Source organism: Dromaius novaehollandiae, chromosome 6 (assembly GCF_036370855.1).
Source record: "Dromaius novaehollandiae isolate bDroNov1 chromosome 6, bDroNov1.hap1, whole genome shotgun sequence".
NCBI classification, from domain to species: domain Eukaryota; kingdom Metazoa; phylum Chordata; class Aves; order Casuariiformes; family Dromaiidae; genus Dromaius; species Dromaius novaehollandiae.
In genome coordinates, this window is record NC_088103.1 from 25,760,671 (window position 1) to 25,779,335 (window position 18,665).

The window sequence follows — 18,665 nt, forward strand, 5'->3', positions numbered from 1 at the left end:
TGCGGGACCAGAACTGCCGTATCACCAGGCTTACGGCATCATGGGGCCCGGCAACTGCGGTGGGAAACCCTGCCTTCACCTGCACCTCCTTGCTCGGGGCAGCCCAAACTCGCTGCAGAAGGCGGCATCGGACAGAAACAGAAAACAAATATTCACAATGTTTTATTTCCTGCTCGATTCTCCATTTACCGGTGAAATCAGACTGCCGCTGCATGTATGCCAGGGCGACCACATCACCACGTGTTTCCTCCAGGCCACTTCGGATGCCAGATGAAGCTGGAAATCAGCCCCCTGTATTATTGTTCGCGCTTTTAATTGATAACTCCTTTCCATTGATTGCAGCAGACAATAACAGAGGGCACAAATGGTACTGTTACTGCTAACTGACAAAATGTGAATGCTAATGTTTTGGAATTGCTTCAGCTGCAATGCCTGTAATGACTTGGGGAAAACAGCAAAGTACGTGTTGTCCTCAAACGGTCTGAAAGAAATGCATAGCCATGCTTCATTCCTGAAAACTGAGGTTTAATTAACGTTTACTACAAGGAAAAGGATGTAGCTTTGTTCAGTGTAACCCCTGCCTTTACATCGTGAAATGAATGGACATTATATGAATTGTGCTCCTAGGACCAGAACTGCCAAAATCTTTCTTTAGTGTATGTTTATTATGTGAGTCAAAGTGTGCATTTTGCATTTAATGTAAAAGCAGCAAGAACTGCAATCGCTCTTTTCCAAGAATGAGTGCCACAGTTATGCATCAGCTTTTGAGGAAAGTTCAGTCTCTGGCACTGAGTAGTTTTCATCTCATAGTTGATGGATCTGTTGTTCTAGCTGTGTATAGACTTGCGGTCATGAGAATAAGGCAGTCTATTCTGTCCTTCCAAGATTTATTTTCCTACAACTAAGTATATTAATAAGTGCCCCCTTTAAATCTGTGTGTGAAATCACTGTGTGTGAATATTCACACACAGTGCAAGAAAAACTTATACAATGTATTTGCAAAATGGGATTCTTAGGAAGCTTGAGTCATGTCTATAGAAGACTTTGAACATCAAGTCAGAGGGCCGTAAACACCCACCAGTGAAGAACCCAGGTAAGGAGCAACAGACCACGGTCTGGACCTGGGGTGAGGTCTGACACCAGCAAGCGAGTAACCAAAGGCCCCAACTTGCAGGGTGGCACTGCTGGTCCCCGAAGCACCATGCACTTATGCGAAAGAGGCACCAAATGCTGCTCCGTGGCAAAACTCCAGCTGCTTCTGCACTAGAGGGTTGGGGTCTGAGATAATAACTTTATTAAATAACTAATTGATATACTAACTTCACTGCATACTTGGTTGTTAACTGTAAAGGAGTCAGCTGGACTAAGGCCTTCCCTTGGATTAAATGAAAGGATCATATTCCAACCTGTCACAATGCTCCCCACTTCAGACACGCTGTATTTCAGACAGATCTTTGTGGTTCATCGCTATCTTCATTAAATTAGTAGGCTTATAATTAATGTTGTTATTAGAATAAATGACTTTAATGACAAATTATCCATGATAGTTTTTGATCTGCAAAGGTTTGTAATGTAGATCGTTATAGAGACATTACCCATTATGGCTGATGTGAATAACTGAAGGAAAATGAGTTCAACTACCACAGAGTTTACATAATGAAGTAAACTGCAGAATCCGTTAATGTTAATATTGATCTTATCTGCAATAATATATTGCTTACATTTGAAAAATAACATCGCTAAATTAACATGCCATTTCAGCTGTTCACATTTTCCTGGCTCCGCTGAGATAAGACAATTACATTCTGGTATTAACTTTAATAATATTGATACTAATACAAAAAAGGCAATTTGCATAACACAGCCAGCCACAGAATCGATCTTATTCAGTATCGATCCGAGTTTTCCATAAGATGCTGCCCTGTATGTGAAAGATAATGTCCATAATAAATTCTCATTACCCCGTTTCAGATGATGACATCCAGAGTGAAAGATCACTTCGGTGCCCTTTCCCTGTATTAGCTTTTGTGTCGATATTACAATAACAACGGCTGATTAAATAATACTCCAGACGGGAGGCTTTCTCCCTCCTGCGGCTGCCGGGGGCGACAAGCCGGTCGGGACCCTCGGAGGCGGCCTGGCGCTCCCGGGGGGGGCGCCGCCCTCCGCCGCCGCTGCCCCCACGGGTCACGGGCACGGCGCTGCGCCGCAGCTAAGCCATTCGCAAAAGCGGACTTTGCTCCGCCGGCGGCTCGCCCGCCACCGCAGAGCCGCGGCGATGCCGGAGGGGCGAGGCGGGCCGGGGCGGCCCCTAACCCCCTGCACCGGCGGCTCTGGCCGCCATTTCCCCGGCGGCCCGGCCCCGCCCCGCCCCGCCCCCTCGCCGCGTTTCCCAGCAACGCCGCCCCCGCCCCGCGCCTTTCTGACCTTGCCGGCCACCGTCCGCGGCGCATGCGCGGTGGAGGCGATGATGGCGGCGGCGAGCGCCCGCGGTGTCCTCTGGCAGCGGGCGGCTGCCTGGCTGCGAGCGGGGGCGGTGGCGCCGTGCGGGGCGCGGGCGGGTGAGCAGGGCCGGGCGGCGGGGCGGTTCGGGCGGCGGCGGCGAGGGTGCGGGGCGTCCCGTCTTTGGGGTGGCTGCGGCGGGGCCGAGCCCCGCTGCCGCCGCCGCGGTGTGAGGCGGGCGGCGCCCCGCGCTGCTGCGGGCTCTGCCCGGCCCCCGGCGCCCACCCTGCTCCCTCCGTCTCCCGCCAGCCTCGGATCTGCCCAAGGAGCTGATGCCCGGCCCGTACCCGCGCACGCCGGAGGAGCGGGCGGCCGCCGCCAAGAAGTACAACCTGCGGGTGGAGGACTACGAGCCGTACCCCGACGACGGCTTCGGGTGAGCTGCGGGGCCCTGGGAGCCCCGGGCGGGGCCGGCAGCACCCTGCCCCACGCCGCCGGTGGCAACTCCCAGCCGAGTGCCCGCGCTGCGAGCAGAACCGCTGCAGGTGCAGCTGAGTGTGTTTAACCGAGAGCAAACCGAATGGATGAGAGGCCGGTGTGGATAAAATAGTGTGTGAGAGACTTCAGGTGCTGTTGTAGTGCAGGGCTGAGGGGGGTGGGCTGAAATCCGTCTCTGGAATAAGGATTTCAAGAGACGTCTAAGTGGTGGGGAATATTATGCAATGTGCAAAGCAGTGGACAGGACGGGATCTGTATTTCAGTTAGGCTTGCATTTTCTTCCAGACAGCATAGCCCAAGAAAGCAACTGCAAGGAATGCTGTTTATCACAATGACTGATATTGAGCTGGTAGTTGTTGTGCTAGTTGAGAGTATGCATTTAAAATATGTATATGCTATAGTTTGGGACCTACTGTATTGCTTCATTCCTTCATTTTAATAAGTCTGTAATATTTTGCACAAGATGTTTAGAAACTAATGTAGGTTTCTTGTACATTTTTTTTTCTGGTTCTCATAGGTACGGTGACTATCCCAAGCTCCCTAATCGATCTCTTCATGAGAGAGACCCCTGGTACCAGTGGGACCAGCAAGACATGAGGCATAACTGGGGACAGCCGGTAGGAAGGCTAGTAGCTGTTTCCAAGCTACTAATCAATGCTACTTTTACAAAATACTTAAGTGCACTTCCACTTGGTGCTTTCTCGGTATGACTGTTGGTCCAGTTGCACCCCCAAGTGTGGGAATGTATTCCCTATGCAAACAGGAGCAGTCAGTTGGAGGAAAAAACTAGACCATGGCCATCAGGGTCAATTCTTGTTTTGAGGATGCCAAGGAATGCTAATATAAGTAGCTTTTCAAATTTAACTTTCCCTGTAGGAATGCCAGTTTTAGAGTAAAAGCTTTTTTTGTCCTGTGGGTGCAGCCATTGCTACTTTATTACTCTAGGATTGTTTTGGGGTAGAAGAAGCAAGGTGGCCCTTTCCAATGAAAGTCCCTAAGATATCCTGAACAGAAATGAGCAAGTAGATTTCAAAAGTTAACCTAGGTGCTCTAAGTTCCTCAGATTCCTTGTCAGGAGTAACTTTCCAGGTAGTGCATGGTGTTTCTATGAATGACTGAAATCTAACCATGAATACTTTTCTTAGTAACTGACTTGAGCTCCCTTTACTAGAAGTAAAAGGGAATGTAAGCATGTGTGTGTAAAATATATCCTAATATAAACATGCAAGAAGATCATAGCATGTGTACCACAGAGTAGGATTCAAAGTCCTTGTTGTAATGAATGTAGAAGCAATCACATGAAAACCCTTGCGATGATTCTGTATTCTTGTGCTGCCTGGCACAGGGAAGGCTTGTGCAGGTACTCCTGCCCTCGAGGTGGGATAAGATGTTGATTTGTAAGAAGTGGCTTTTGCTTAGAACTCCTAGTTGTGACGGAGCTTTGAAAAAGTGCTTGGGAACAGCAAAACCCTCACATTTTCCTTGATATATAACTGCTTATTAGGGATGGCTTCATAACATGGGAGGGCAAGATTCAGTTGCCTAAGCATAGATTTCTAATGCCTCTTGCATGCTGTAGGGTATTTGAGATTTCCATGTGGGGTTGGCAGCTGAGGGCCAGGTGAAGTATGCTGGTGCATTTCAGATGTCAGTACGTGTCTGTTTAGGCAACTGAATTCTGCTCAGAGTCTGGCTTTCCCGGGCTGATTGGAAATGGCTGTGTATGCGAAGTGAGCAGCTAGGGAACTAGGCACAGTATTTAAGCTAAAAATTAACGAGTTCTCTGTTTCCTTTAATGAGAAAGGAGACAATGGACAAGAACGTAGGAGTTTGCTTTGTATCTTTGTATACGGAGACAGAAGTTTAAATGCCGTTCTGCTCAATCAAGAGGGGCACTAGCCAGCTACCGCCCCTGCTCTTTTCCTGTTGTGGAATAACAGTGGTGGATGCTCTACCCATTTTGAGGAACCAGCTTCCAAGTAGCAAGAGGTTGCTGCTTTATTTAAAGTAACAATGCTACTTAGTTTTGGGGGTGTGACTGACTTCCATAAGCCGGAGTACCAATTTCTGCCATGCCTTCTCACCACCAGCAGGGGAACAAATGTGAGGTGGAGTGATTATATATATAAAGAAAAGCTGCTGGTATTTTAGAACAATAATAATAAAGCATCATTGTCTGGTATAAACAAATGCTGGAATTTGGAGTCCTGGATTTTACTGTGAGCAACAACTTGCTGTGACTCTAGGTAAATCACTCTGGCTCCTATGTCTTTATGTCATGTTGTGAGGTGCAGATGGAACTGCTTCTGGCAGTTTTGTGAATCTGAATGGTGTAAAGCACTTGTTTTCTAGGGAGAAGTGGGTTGAGTGTTGCTGGATAAATGTGTAGCCTTTTCCTGTGTTTTTTAGATGCACTGGGACTTCGACATGTATATTCGGAACCGCGTTGATACATCCCCCACTCCAGTTCCCTGGCATACCATGCGCAAACATTTCCTTATCTTTTTGACTACCATGCTGGTCATGTTTGGTATTGGAGAGATGTACCCGTCTTACAGGCCTGTGGTGAGTGATGCCCTCAGGCAAAAGGAAGAAGAGTAGCTGTGTTGCATGTCACTTCCAGGTGCTCAGGAGAGTGTTTTGCTGAAGCTGGGTGATGAGCGTGAGTGTGAAGCCCTGCTGTGAGCAGGAGTTGGGACAGGGTATCTCCTGCAGCCTCATCCAACCTGAACTGCTCTCTTGGCTGGCTTGGCTTAGCACAGGTTCTGTCTCTCACTGAACAGAAAAACTTCTACCATTGCTGTCATTCTCATGGAGCTAATTTTAAATTACCTGACTTATAATTTTCCTTCTTTGGCCTAGGCATTCACTTTCCCTGTGTATCTGAGATGCATTTTTTTTACCCTCTGTCTAGGCCAGTAGACTCTACCTGCATAGAGACACTTCCTGGGTCCAGTCTTTTTATTAAGTAGTTTGCACTTTTTCTATGTGCTAAAGACGAATGCTTGATATCCCCTGTCTTCTCCTGGCTGGTGTTTTTAGTTGCATCTTATCTGATCTTGGTCATTTGGAATAGTTTTGATGAATAAGTCTGAACGTACATGTGACTTTTGCAATATGTTATGCTCATGCTGTGCGATGAACTGTTGGTTAAGGTCAAGTGTGAGACTACCTTATGTTTCTGTTAAAGGACGTGAATTTGTCCTATCACTCTCTGAATTTACAGACTTTCCTCCTGCTCCACTATTCCTACTGAAACACTTACAACTTAAATTCTTATTTCTTAACTGACAAGCCTTGATTGTATGTGTATGTGGGGAAGCATTCCTCCCTTTTCCTGTAAGTTGCTTGTTCGAATGTAGTGAACTTGCACTTCAATCTGTCTGTCTTTGTAGGGACCGAAGCAATATCCCTTCAATAACCTATATCTGGAGAGAGGAGGAGACCCGAATAAAGAGCCACCAGTGGTGAAGCACTATGAAATCTGAAAGTTGTTGGAAGTGCAAAGTTCCTCCTGTGTCAGCTCTGCTTGGGATGGCGTCTTCTTTAGTGTTCACTGTGGCTTATGTTAATGCTTGTTCTTCAAAATTTAACCACTAACTGCAGTGAAATATATTGATGATACCTATTGTGCTGGTTGTCTTCTGTTGGTTTGAGAAGGCCAAATAATAGCCAATGAAATTAAATGACCTTTGCCATTTTTCTAAACAGGCTAATATCTGTGGAGGCACAGTTCTTTGAGTACAGTCCTAGGACTGCTGCTAGTTTGTATACATTGTGCACAAATGTTCCTTAGCTAAGCCTGAACTATTCAGGTAGGAAGCGTTGCCTATTACCAAGTGGCTTACTGCAGGTGCTGCTGGGAATTGAGGAACTAGAATGTATTCACTTAATATGAAGTGACAGGCAGAACCAGACTGTTCAGTTCTGGTACCTGGGAGTCACATACCATATGAATAACTGTCCTTCCTCACTGGAATTTGGCTCTGGCCTCTTCTTTCTTTAGATAAGCTCTTAAGTGAGGCTTATGAAACCAGTGGGCAACATTAGAGAGGCACAGAGCCATGCTGTGCATGGCTTGAAGCTGACAGTGAAGCTGTCTGTAACAGTGATACAACAAGGCTAAGGAGCAAGTCCAACTCTGGCCAGACCTGTTTTGCTGTGTCCGAACTTTGTTCCTCGTTCCAAGAGCACGGACATCTGAGCTGGCCACACAGGGCCAGAGCTGGCCAGCCAGGGTTGTGGTTATGTCTGACCCATGAACTGTGCCAGTTTTGCTGCAGACCACTGTTCTAGGGCCGCCTGTGGCTTCAGCTGTAGTTCAAAATTGGGAAAATTATCCATATGATTTCATTAAGCTCCTAGACTTTGCAGCTCCACACTTCCCTTCACATAAGCCTTTCCCTCTATTATAGGAGGAGAATACTCTCAGTATGGTGAAAGTTCTTACTTCCGCTATTGCTGTGTCTTAGGCCCTGCTGCTTAGTTGCAGGAGTGAGCCATCACAGAACGCTAAGGGCTTGGGCTCTTCCTGGTGCTCCTCATAAACTGGGTGCTGTGCTTCCCTTTCAAAATCCTGTCATGACTCATGTAGTTTGGTGCCTTCTTAAGGGAGTAGGCGTTTGGAAAAAGTTATTCACAAATTGCCAGTCTTTAATGATTTTAAACTCAGATTCTAAATGACAGCTCTCATGACCCCTATGTGGCAGTTTCTATAAGGATGTATGTTCAAGGGAATTAAATGATCATTAAGTGTTAGGATATTCAAATATTTATGCTTAAATAAAACTAACCTCCTTGGAGGTGCTGAACAGTCACCATTTCTCCTGGCTTGTGTAAGCTGTCACCTTTTATCCTAGTTAAAGAAATAAAATACATCATCTGTAACTTGATTTCCTTTCCCATAGAAGAGTTTTTAAAATATTTTCTGAGCTGCAGGTGCCTTAAAACTGACTTCTGATGCTTAGTGTTATGCATAGGAAAGTACTCCTTAGGCATACTTGAATAAGAATTGTTACTGTTCCACGCAAAGCACAGCTGTTACAGGATATTGTGCTGTGACAGCACCCTATACAATGTCTTGAAACTGTCTTGAGTTAAACTGAAAAAGGTCATGGCAATAATGGGTGCCAAGTCTTGAACCCTATCTTGGTCTATGCAAAATTATGTCACAACAATTACTGAGTCCTGAACCTGCCTCAGTTCAGCTTATTGTACTGCATTCCAAAGGGCTGCCCTGCCCAGAAGGGTATTTGCTGCTGCCTTTGAAGATGTCATCACCTGTGCAGCTCCAGCCAGTAACTTATTGTACTAGGTGATGTTTTTCTGCATGGGGAAGTTATAAGGGGTAGGGCAGAGAATATGACTCAGAAATCTTTAAGAATGCGCTTCTGCTTTGAGCAGCAATGACAATTAGAAAGATGTAATTGAAGGAGAAAAGACTGCTTATTATGTAACGTGGACAAATCTTTTTTTTTTCCTCAAAAAGGGAAGAGGTGAGGGAAGAGTGTCTGGGGGCGGCTTTCTTTTTGCTGGTAGCTAAAATTTATTTAGCAATAAATACCCCTTGCCTATGCCACATTCCTTTCCCTCCTGTATGCTGTATCAGAAAGGTTTAAATTCAGAGCTCGAAGGCTGTAGTTGAGGTGAAGATTCGTGGAGGGAAATGACTTAAGTGGTAACAGGCCCTGGCTTCACCTGTGGTGATCCTTGGCCTAAAGAATGAAGCGGGTATCAAACTGAGCAAATCCAAGTGTCTTAAAAATGGAAAAGGTGCGTAAGATCCTCTTGGCTAGGAAGCGCATGCGATGCAAAGACTGGGCTTGGAAAACCCCAGTTCAGGCTGTAATAGGTGCTGTACAGTAGCTGAAAAAATGAGAATGAAAAGGGGCAGAAGGAAGCAAGAAATTGTATACGATATCTGCTGACTGTAAGTGGATATGAATTTGAGTCATATATCTCTGCTGAAGGATGGGAAAGGACCAAGGTGGTAGTTGCAGATCTCTGGAAATGTGGGTTCTCCTCCTCGTGTGCCTTCAGCAGTTCTGGATGACCTGTTCTGCTTAGCTGTGAGGTTCTCTTCAAGCTCAGAGGCTTCACCTGTTGCTTCACAAAATTGCTATTATTTCTTTTACGTAGTTCAGGAAAAGCGACAAAGGCTGCCCCCGTGGTGGTGAAACCCAAGCAGAGAGCTGACCCCCCCCTGCTCCCTGGTGACGCTCGGTGGCTATGGAAGTACCTACCACCAGGAAATCCAAAATACCCCCAAGCCATAGAGCAGACCCCAGACAGCCCCCGCTCCTGGGCCGGGGCCAGAGGGGCTGCCTGCCGCCAGCCGTGCAGTGCCCTCGCTGCTTCCTATACGCGCTAGCGTATATATAGGTCCTGTACACGCCAGAAGGGTTTAATGGCTGAAGGCGCAGACCGAGGCGCTCTCGCCGTCCCTCTCCTCGCCGTCTGTCCCCCCGCAGTGTCGCCTGGCGCCGCGTGAGGGCGGCGGCGGCGCCGCGCTAACGGCTCCCGACCCCCGTAACGGCTCGCGGCCGCCGCGGGGGGGCGGAGGGGGGCCGCGGGGGAGGCGGGGCCGGCCGCGGAGGGGGCGGGGCCGTGCCGTGCCGTGCCCGTCAGGCCGGGCGGGGCCGCCGCTGCCTGCGCCGCCGGGGCGGAGTCGCGGCGGCGCTTCGCGGGCGGGTCCTTTTCGGCTCCTGGCGGCCGCCGTCGCGAGGGCTCAGCTGCGGGAGCCGGCGGGGCTCGGGTCGGCGGCGCGGCGGGGACGGCCCGGGAGCCGGTAAGGGCCGCGGGCCGCCTCCCCCGCCGCGCTGGGGCCCGCCGGCGGCGGCCGCTCCCTCCGGGGTTGCGCCCCCGGCCCGGCCGCGGGGTTGCGCGCCCAGGCCGCGCCCCCGCGCAGGCCCCGCTGCCCGCGGGCGCCCCGGCGCCGGGGTCCTGCCCTCCCCCCACCCCCGGCGCTGCCGCCGGGCCGCGCCCCTCCCGCCCCCCGGAGCCAGCGTCGTGCGGCCCCGCGGGTGCTGGGTCACCGCTGCCGCCGGGGGCCGGGGCCGGGGCCGGCGCTGCGCGGAGCAGCCCGAGTAGGTGTGCGGGCGGGCGGCACCTCCTCCGTGTGCTCCCGGTGTGAGCGTCCTCACGTGTCGCGGCAGCTGTCGCGGAGGGGCGCGCCGAGCCCCAGCCCGCCCTGCGCAGCGCCGCCCTGCAAAGGCCGGGGGGGAGCTGGGCGCAGCGTCCCCGTGCCTGCTGCCCCCGTAGCCGGGATTTATAGCGCGCACTCACGGGAGCGGGCTGACGAGGGTGCCGGGGGACTGAGAGGGGGGAGTGTCGGACCGAGGCGGAGGGGAGGGGTGGCGAGAAGGCTTTAGATTGATCCTGGGATGTGGAGGCCGTCGGACGGTTTGTTTCTGAGCCGCTGTGTCATGGCTGAGAGGCTTCTTTCAGTTCTTAGGGCTGCTGTTTGTCTCCCGCATGACCTTGGACAAGTCACTGTCCTGCTGCCCAAGTTTCCCCCTCCGCAAAGGGAGCTCAGGCTACCAGCTTCCTTTGCGTGCTGTGCTGGAAGTCCAGCACCGTCGGGAATTACTCAGAGAGGAATGCCTGGGTGCCCAACGGCGGCGGGAACACCGGAAAGTCAGTAGGAAGGGATTTCAGATTGACAGTGTTTGGGTGGTGAGAGAGAGAAGGCTTTGCTGGAGCGATGCCAGCGATGGTTATCATGGCAGTGCTCAGGGTCAGTTAGCTAATACAACATCGACCACTGTCTTTGATGATGTGCTCTGAGCAACAAGTATTTCGTGTTAGCATAGGTGAGGAATTTCTGCCTCTGTCAGCATTGCCTGCACAATCCACCATGATTTGAGAGCACATGCATTTAGTTTTGATTGCTTAGCTGCGTGCTCCCCGTCCCTCAGTGGCGGGGAATGCTCTGACCTGCTGGGTTTTGCTTTGCAGACAGTGTTACCTTCTAAGGACACCGTGCAGGAAACCATGGTTAAGGGAGGCTTTGGGGAAATGCGCCTTCTGTTCTGTGACTCCTCTTGGGGTGAGGCATGTTAATACCTTAGGTCTGTAATCAGATGTCTATCTGCAGGAGGAGGAGGATTGTCATGATTAATTAATTAGAGGTCCTGAGAAAAGCATGAGCTTTCTCAGAAGTCTTAAATGCTGTTTTGAGAGATAACAGCAGGTGGCAATCTCTCCTTAAAATTTTTCTTGTGGAACAGTGCAGTGCTTTTGAATTTTTGTCAGGTGGCCACAAGAGGTTGCTAAAGAAGGGCTTTTTCTGCTTTAGGGGTCATGAGTCCGGTTTTGGATATAGAGGTATATAGTGTATGGAAGGATCACCTCTCTCCAAAGAATAAGACTCAAATCAGTCTCTTTTTCCCTCCAAACTTAGAGCCCATTCATTTGAGGAGGAGGTGCTGCAGTGGAGCTGAACTGACAGAAGATGCTTAGGAGAGGTTGTGATTCTGTGACCTTTTGACTTCTTATGCATCTTCTGTGGGTCTTCTCAAGTCTGGCACTACTGCTGCTTTGCCTTCAGGGACAGGGACATCTGTACGTTTTCAATGCGTATGATCCAGTACTTCTGCAATTGTTCTGTTAATGCATAACCAACCTAAAAGGCGCCTTGTCTGCTTTCCTGTGACTGGCTAGGGTGCCTTGTGCAAGGCACTTTACCTTCCCATTCTGTTTTGACTTAATTGTGTGAAATAGGAACACCAGTATTGACTTTCTATGCAAAATGCTTTGTGATCTATGGAAGAGTTGGATGATTGATCGCTACTGTTTGGCATGTTTTTGTGGCTTGTCTTTGTATTTGCCTGTTAAATGCAAATTGTGCCAGCCATACCCACAAGCCGTCTGACATTGAGGGAAAAACGTGAGAGTTGGTGCCTTTGACCTAGCTAGTTCCTGATGATTGCACTCTTTGTTGCTTCCATGCCAATTAACTTAGGTGAGGGGAGAGGTCTCTTGCTCATTGCCTTGTGATTTTGATGGGTTAGCAGGGGAGTTGCCCTCTCAAAAGCCAAGAAACAGCGATGCGTGCATGTACAGTGAGCTCCCGTGACTGGTGGATTGTAATCGGAGGAGGAAGAGGCAGGAAAGGGTCTGGTAAGTAAAATACCAGCTGTTCTGCTGCCCAGCATCAGAGGAGTCGGGCAGTGCTTTGTGTAATGGACAACAGGTTCCCCCAGCCCCCTGGGCACGGTTTTGTTCCCCTGCCTCGCTGACAACAGGAGCAGATCAGGAAGGGGTTTCTGCGCTGTTGCAGGAGACAGATGAACAGGGCCTGCAAGCTTTAGGTGAAGAGACTCTGATGGAGCCCTAGAGAGTAGCAGACAAAGTGTGTGCTGGAAGACAGGAAAACAAGGTCTGTTTAGAAGTCTGTTACGGTGATGCTGAGGAGATGACCTTTCCACTCGCTTCTTAGCATGCATGAGGAAATAAATAGTAGTACTTGTGTTATTGTACATGTGTTCTGTTCAGAGTCCTCTGGGCCTCGGCTAAGTTGGTATAAGGCTAATATGAGAATAGAAGTAGGTACTTTGAGGTTTGAGAGATTCTGCTGCAGACTAATGCTAACAAGTATTAAAGAAATCCTAATCAAACAGTTATCCTGTAGTGAAAGAATAGCTCATGGAGGGGAGAGAGGATATCCTTATCTTCTGACTGGTGCTGAAGAAGAAACCCTAAAAAGGGTGTGAGTTATTAGTCAGTAGGCCCAAGTCGGAGAAGCAATGCCAACCAGATTGCCCTTTTTGTGGGCTTCAGATAGTTGGAGGCAAAACTTCATATGAGCCACAAGTCTCCTTCAAAGTCAGTTTTTTAAATGATTTGACCAGACAGTGGGCTGGCCACAGCAAGCTATGTTTATGAACTTGGCTAGGAATGAACATGTATTTTCTGGTCTAGGTGAGGCCAAGCTGTCAAAAGCTGATACTTGTAGCTGTGCATCTGAACATAAGGCCCATGTGATGCGAACTGTGATTTTGCTGTTAGCCTAGCTAAGGCAAACAGTGTGGAGTAAACAGGGGAGGTTAATCACAGCGAGCAGTCAAGATACAGAGTGTTGTGCTGTGCTGCCAGTTTTACTTTATTCAGCATGATATCAGGTGAATGCGTGGTTAGCAGCTCTGTTTAGCTAGAGTTAAAAGATTGTTCTGCAGCCAGACTTGAAAGGTTTAGGAACTGCTCATGAGCATGACCCTGCTAGCCTGTGAATGACACATCTGTTTGAATATCATTGTTATTAGATATTATTTATGTTACTGACCTGCCTAGAAGGCCTGGGCATAGCCTGGGACCAAAAGGTGTTGGGTGCTTTATCCTCAGCAAGAACGGGATCTTACATAGAATAACAATTTGGTGTTTTGGTATTCAGTGTTGCAGCCTCCTGGCTGCCTACTGTTGAAGTTTGACTTGCAATTATCCTGCTACATTATTGCCTGATTAGTCCCTCTCCAGTGAGGTGGGGAAGTTTTGTTGCCATTTTATAGATGCCAGTTGATCTATCCAGAGTTATTAAAAAGAATTGTTGTCAGAGCTGAGATTGAAATGCAACAGTTTCTTTTGGATCACTCTGCTTCTCCTACCAGTTACAAACTGAAGAAGGAAGTGAAATGATTTTTTTCTTTGGGCTTTTTGAGAGGAGCGAGAACAAAGTACAGTAACTGAATTGGCACTTAATGGTATTGCACTTTGTTTTCTGTTGCCACGTCACTTTGCTACTTGGAATTTAGCCTGTCCTGAGATTCTTTCTGCTTCTCTTCTGCCTAGGTATATACCGACATCAGCTTATTCAGAGAGAGCAACTAGAGCTTTGCAAAGACATTTGTTTAAATGAATTTCTGCAGCTGATTTAAACCAGCCTGGACTGAAGACTTGAGTATGTTGTTTAATTTAGATTCCCTTCCTTTTACTGAAACTCTCCTATAATTGGGGTATAGGAAGAAGAGAGCTATGTGTGAAAGAAAATTTGGGATTAAACAGCTGGGATTATTTTTTTTATGAATTCTAAAATACCCTAATTCATCTCAATAAAGCTATATTCACTGGCTCAGGAAGTAGCAAATAATTTTTCTCTATTGAGAGCCATTTGTTTTCACAGTGCAATCCTAAGGGGGATATTTTGTTACTGAGGTGGTTATTTCCATGTTAACTTTGTCAGGCTGTTCTAACCACTGTGTGAAATTTCTTCTAGAGCCTGGAAAATGAAGCTAAAGGAAATTGAGCGAACAGCTGTTCAGGCATGGAGTCCAGCAAACAACCACCCCATTTATCTAGCAACAGGTAAAGTTCTTCATAATTCAAGAAAATTAAAGTATGAGTCACAGAGAGAGTTTATGTGGAGTTGTATCAGCCTTATCTTTCAACAATTCCCACTCTAGTAAATGCTGGAAAAATTAGAAGCAATGCACTGGAGATATTATCGCTTTTTTTTTTTTTTTTAGTGACTTGTGGGGGATTATTTTTATGCCAGTCTTTGACTCTTTACAGGGCAGTGATTTTTTTCAAAGAGTGAATACATAACTTTTCAAATGTATCTTCTAATTAAGTCTGTTTGCTTCAAGTATCTGAACTCTAACACCTGCTTGCTATAAAGGTAAATCAAATTAAGATTACTTATTTGGTATGTCTGCAGAGCAAAGTTCATTCTAATCACGTCCATTTAAGCTCACTTTCACTTTGCTGGATTTCAGACACTATCACGTGGCTTGAGAGTTCACGAATAGAAATCTCTTTTTCCTAAAATTGCCTGTTTCTGCTTACATTCATTTTTGCAAACCCTCAAATTTGCATGTTGTTGATATTATTCATTATTTGCTATTAGTATAAACCTTTTATTTCCTGAAGCTTAAAGTCAGCATGTTCGCTGAGTTGGCAGTAGGTGAGTTTAGTGTCTGTGTGGAACTGTTGGCCTGAGTTGTCTACCCAGTGTGAGAATGAGCCAGCTCTGTTTCCTGTCTGGGTTGCACAGCGCTGCCATGTTGTTTTTGCTTTTTTATAGGGCTGACTGTCAGGAGAATGTGACTAAAGTTCAACTGTTGCCTTAAAAGCAACATTACTTCTGGGGTAGATGGTGTATTTTGTGCTTCTCTAATAAGGCCAGAGTTTTGGTTAGACCAAAGGCCTTGGCTTCAGTCTGCTTTAGATCAGAAGCTGCATAGTTTCATAATTTGTGCGGCTTTTTTATGGTCTCTTGGGCACTTCCCCTCCCATAGACAGTTACAAAGCATCCCTGTGGTAACTGGGTGACTATTTGCATGGCAATGTCCCGTTAGGCAAGCTTAAATCTATTTTTAGCTTTTATTCTGTAAACTAGGGAGAAGTAAGGAAGCCACCACTGTGTGACTGCTACCTCCCTGTGTTTCATCAGTGAATGTTTAGACAGCTAAGGTTGAGGAACTTTTGCTGTAGACTAGGTTTAGAAGGTCTGATCAAGACTTTCTGATCATGGCTGGGCCAACAGCATACAGAAGTATTTGGGATCATAATTGTACCTGGATTTCATGATGCAACTGCATTTGTAATTTGATAAGGACCTATTGTCACAGGCTGTGGCTGTTTGGAAGAGGGTATATGAATTATATCTCCCCAAAGAGAAAAAGGTATTTTCGCATCAGTGACCTGGATGCCCAGAATTTCTTGAAGTCCTGATTTCTTTCAAAGTCTTTGTCTTAACTTTTGTCTCCTGCATCTGAGCTGTTTAGACACATCCTCTCCTTGAACAGGCACAGCACCAAGGATAACGTGACTATCAGTCAAGGATTGGTTCGTTGGTCAAAGATTGGTTGCAGTGCTAAAGCCTTACTCTTTTTGTCCCTTGTGCTCATGAAAAAAGTGCCTACTTGTAAGTGTCCCACTTATACTTCTGTTAGGAACATCTGCCCAGCAACTGGATGCATCCTTCAGTACAAATGCCACCTTGGAAATATTTGAGATTGACTTCAGGGACCCCTCCCTGGACATGAAGCGGAAAGGAACCCTTCCTGCCTCAAACAGGTATTAGAGGCTTATACCAGTCGGTAGACATACCAGCTGGTAGAATTGAAAAGGGCTTTTCTAGCGCAAGAAAGGAGAGAAGGTGAAATTGTATTTTCTGTGTATAAAGTGATCTCTTGGAATTGGCTTACCTTCTGTCTTTAAGGACCTGAGCATTCTTGGCTTGAGACAAATCATGCTTGGTATTTAATGTGTTCGCAAAGGTACAGCAGTTGGATTGGTGGAGAAGTCTTAAGAGGACTTATATGGTAGTCTGGAGAGTCATTCTGTATCATGTGAACTAACTGGGGCTTTTGGTTTGAGTAAAAAAAACAGCAGCAGAGTGAAATCTATCTTCCAGCTTTTTAAGAGGAGATGATTTATTACGCTTGACAGTGATGTTTGCACCCAGTGCAAAATACAGTTACCCTTTATCTGTAACTAGCAGCTTTTTCAATGAATAAACATATTTTTCAGATTTGAAGGCTGGAAAGGAAAGAGTATAGTAGTCTAATCTAACTGTCCATATAATGTAGTTTAGAGGATTTCACCCACCAAATCCCACATGAAGTCCTAAACTTCTTTAAAAAACAAAAAAACAAAAAACCCCGCCCAAAACAACAAAAAAGAAAACTAAAAAGAAAAGATCTTCTATTGTAGGTACCTTCTCCAAAGACACTGGAAGGAAGCTCATTTCTTTTTGGGTGTGGGAGCTGCAGTCTTCTTCAAAAGGGCATAGTTATTTAAGGTATAGACTGATAGGTGTGTTTGATAGATTGGAATATGGATGTTGTTCTTGGTTGTGCAGGATGTCTTGGTTTCCACTGAATATTGCGGCTGATGCCAGCTTCATTTTCTCCCTCAGGTTTCATAAGCTGATCTGGGGTAACTTTGGAAATGGGTCCCCTGAGTCCTCTGGAGTGATCATTGGTGGAGGGGATAATGGAGTACTGACAATGTATAGTGCACACCGGATCTTGGCTTCAAAGAGCGAGCCAGTAATTGGGCAGACAGAGAAGCATTCAGGCCCTGTTCGAGCTCTTGATTTCAACCCTTTCCAGGTATGCAGCCTTAAGATACTTGAACCTAAATGAAGGTTAGCCACCATGAGTTTTTCCCATGTTTATGCAGATTTATAAACCGAAGGAATGGATTTAACCCAGAGGAGGCATGGTAGTTGTGATACAGAACCGGTTTGGGACCCAGATTTGAGTTCTGTTCATGGCTTTTTCACTGAATTCCCCTTTCCCTGTGAGCAGGAAACTCAGCTGACCTTTTACTTTCCCTACAGAGTAACCTCTTGGCCTCTGGAGCCAATGATTCTGAAATTTTCATCTGGGACTTGAATAACTTCAGTGTGCCTATGACACCAGGAGCTAAATCACAGGTAAAGGAGTTTTCCTCTGGGCAAGACCCCTGCAGTTTTATTTCTCAGTAAGCAAGGTGAAATGATATGAGGGTGTGGAATGATCCTGCTGTATTCACTCTCTGAAGAGGGAAGTCATCTTGATCTCTCTCAAGAGGAAGATGAATCAGAACTGGCTAGTCGGCCTCATTCTGGGGAGGTGGAAGGAGTGGTGTAAAGGGAAGGGAGGTAGGCTGTTAAGCTCTAGAAGCATGCATATTGCATGGATGGGTAAGCGCTTTGTGGATTTGAATCAAGTTACTGACCAGTTTGTCTTGTGATTCAGCTGGGGCATATGTGATGGATTAAGAAGGCTTATTGGACCTTCTCTGAGGTATGAATCTGCTTCAGCTGAAGCTTTTCATATCTCATGATAGTAATATCCCCAGCACAGCCAGTGAACCATTTAATGCATCTTGGCTATTATTTTCAGATAATGTTTCCTGAGCTTGGAGGGGAAGCTTCTGATCTTCTGATCCTGGTTATGTTATTCAAGGCAATCAGCTCCTGAAAGTAGAAAGATCATAGTAAGCTTTCTTAAAAGCAGGCCAAGTTTTCCTGCAGTAAGCTTCCCATTTGTCTCCTTGCCCATCTCCTTCATTGCTGTAGATGCAATAACAGGAATTAGCCTTGAATGCTTCATTGTCCGTCTCACTGCACTCTTGAAATGTTGCACAAGGTCGTCTTTCCATTTAAGTTCTCTTCCGGGAGTCAGGGTAGAAACATCTGTGTTCTTTCTGGTCTGCAGCCTGATCTCAGTATATTGCAGGCTGTTCTATGTGCATCTGTTCCTTTACTGTGGAATTAATAGTTTATGACACGTTTCGCTAATGCAGACTCAGATGTAGAATCTAATACCTGCTCCCAAGGTGCAAAGGAGCTTTTCCAGGTGACATTCTCAATAGAATCAGACTGTCCACTGCACTTTCTGTGTAAAGGATTTCCCCTGCTCCCTAGCGTTCCCTGTCAGTGCTGCCGATATTTCCAGTTGGTTGATCAGAGATTGAAGAGAGGAATCTGCAGGTCCTCAAATCTCTTAGTCAAGCTGGTGACAGAATCCTGCGATTGATGTTCCCTCAGCATGGTGGTAATGGATCTGTGGCCTTTGCTATCTTGGCAGCCTCACGAAGACATTAGTGTGGTGTCCTGGAATCGGCAGGTGCAGCATATCCTGTCCTCCGCTCACCCCAGCGGCAAGGCCGTGGTTTGGGACCTCAGGAAGAATGAGCCTATCATCAAAGTCAGTGACCACAGCAACAGAGTGAGTGGAGGAAAGACTGTAATTTTGATGGGCCTCCAGCACGCCACCTCAGTGATTGCAACGCAGTAG

The 18,665-nt window shown here is 47.0% G+C and overlaps 2 protein-coding genes across 7 annotated transcripts in view; both read left to right on the top strand.

Moving 5' to 3' along the window:
- Window positions 1–2,422: 2,422 nt before the first annotated feature.
- NDUFB8 (NADH:ubiquinone oxidoreductase subunit B8) lies at window positions 2,423–6,569 on the top strand. The gene is made up of 5 exons (XM_064513960.1): window positions 2,423–2,561; window positions 2,752–2,878; window positions 3,458–3,557; window positions 5,350–5,505; window positions 6,336–6,569. The coding sequence occupies exons 1-5, from the start codon at window positions 2,468–2,470 to the stop codon at window positions 6,426–6,428; spliced, it is 570 nt and encodes a 189-aa protein (XP_064370030.1). The 5' UTR covers window positions 2,423–2,467; the 3' UTR covers window positions 6,429–6,569.
- Window positions 6,570–9,547: 2,978 nt separating this feature from the next.
- SEC31B (SEC31 homolog B, COPII coat complex component) overlaps window positions 9,548–18,665 on the top strand; it is a 35,844-nt gene continuing 26,726 nt past the window's right edge. For 2 of the 6 annotated variants that reach the window (XM_064513961.1, XM_064513964.1), the window contains exons 1-7: window positions 9,548–9,727; window positions 13,726–13,834; window positions 14,150–14,238; window positions 15,828–15,951; window positions 16,796–16,991; window positions 17,222–17,317; window positions 18,456–18,596. In XM_064513961.1, the coding sequence (XP_064370031.1) occupies window positions 14,160–14,238; window positions 15,828–15,951; window positions 16,796–16,991; window positions 17,222–17,317; window positions 18,456–18,596 (636 nt within the window). In that variant the 5' untranslated portion in view covers window positions 9,548–9,727; window positions 13,726–13,834; window positions 14,150–14,159. Of the gene's footprint in view, window positions 9,728–11,939; window positions 12,061–13,725; window positions 13,835–14,149; window positions 14,239–15,827; window positions 15,952–16,795; window positions 16,992–17,221; window positions 17,318–18,455; window positions 18,597–18,665 lie in introns of those variants that run through there. The other 4 variants (XM_064513963.1, XM_064513965.1, XM_064513962.1 and 1 more) reach the window with 4 other exon arrangements.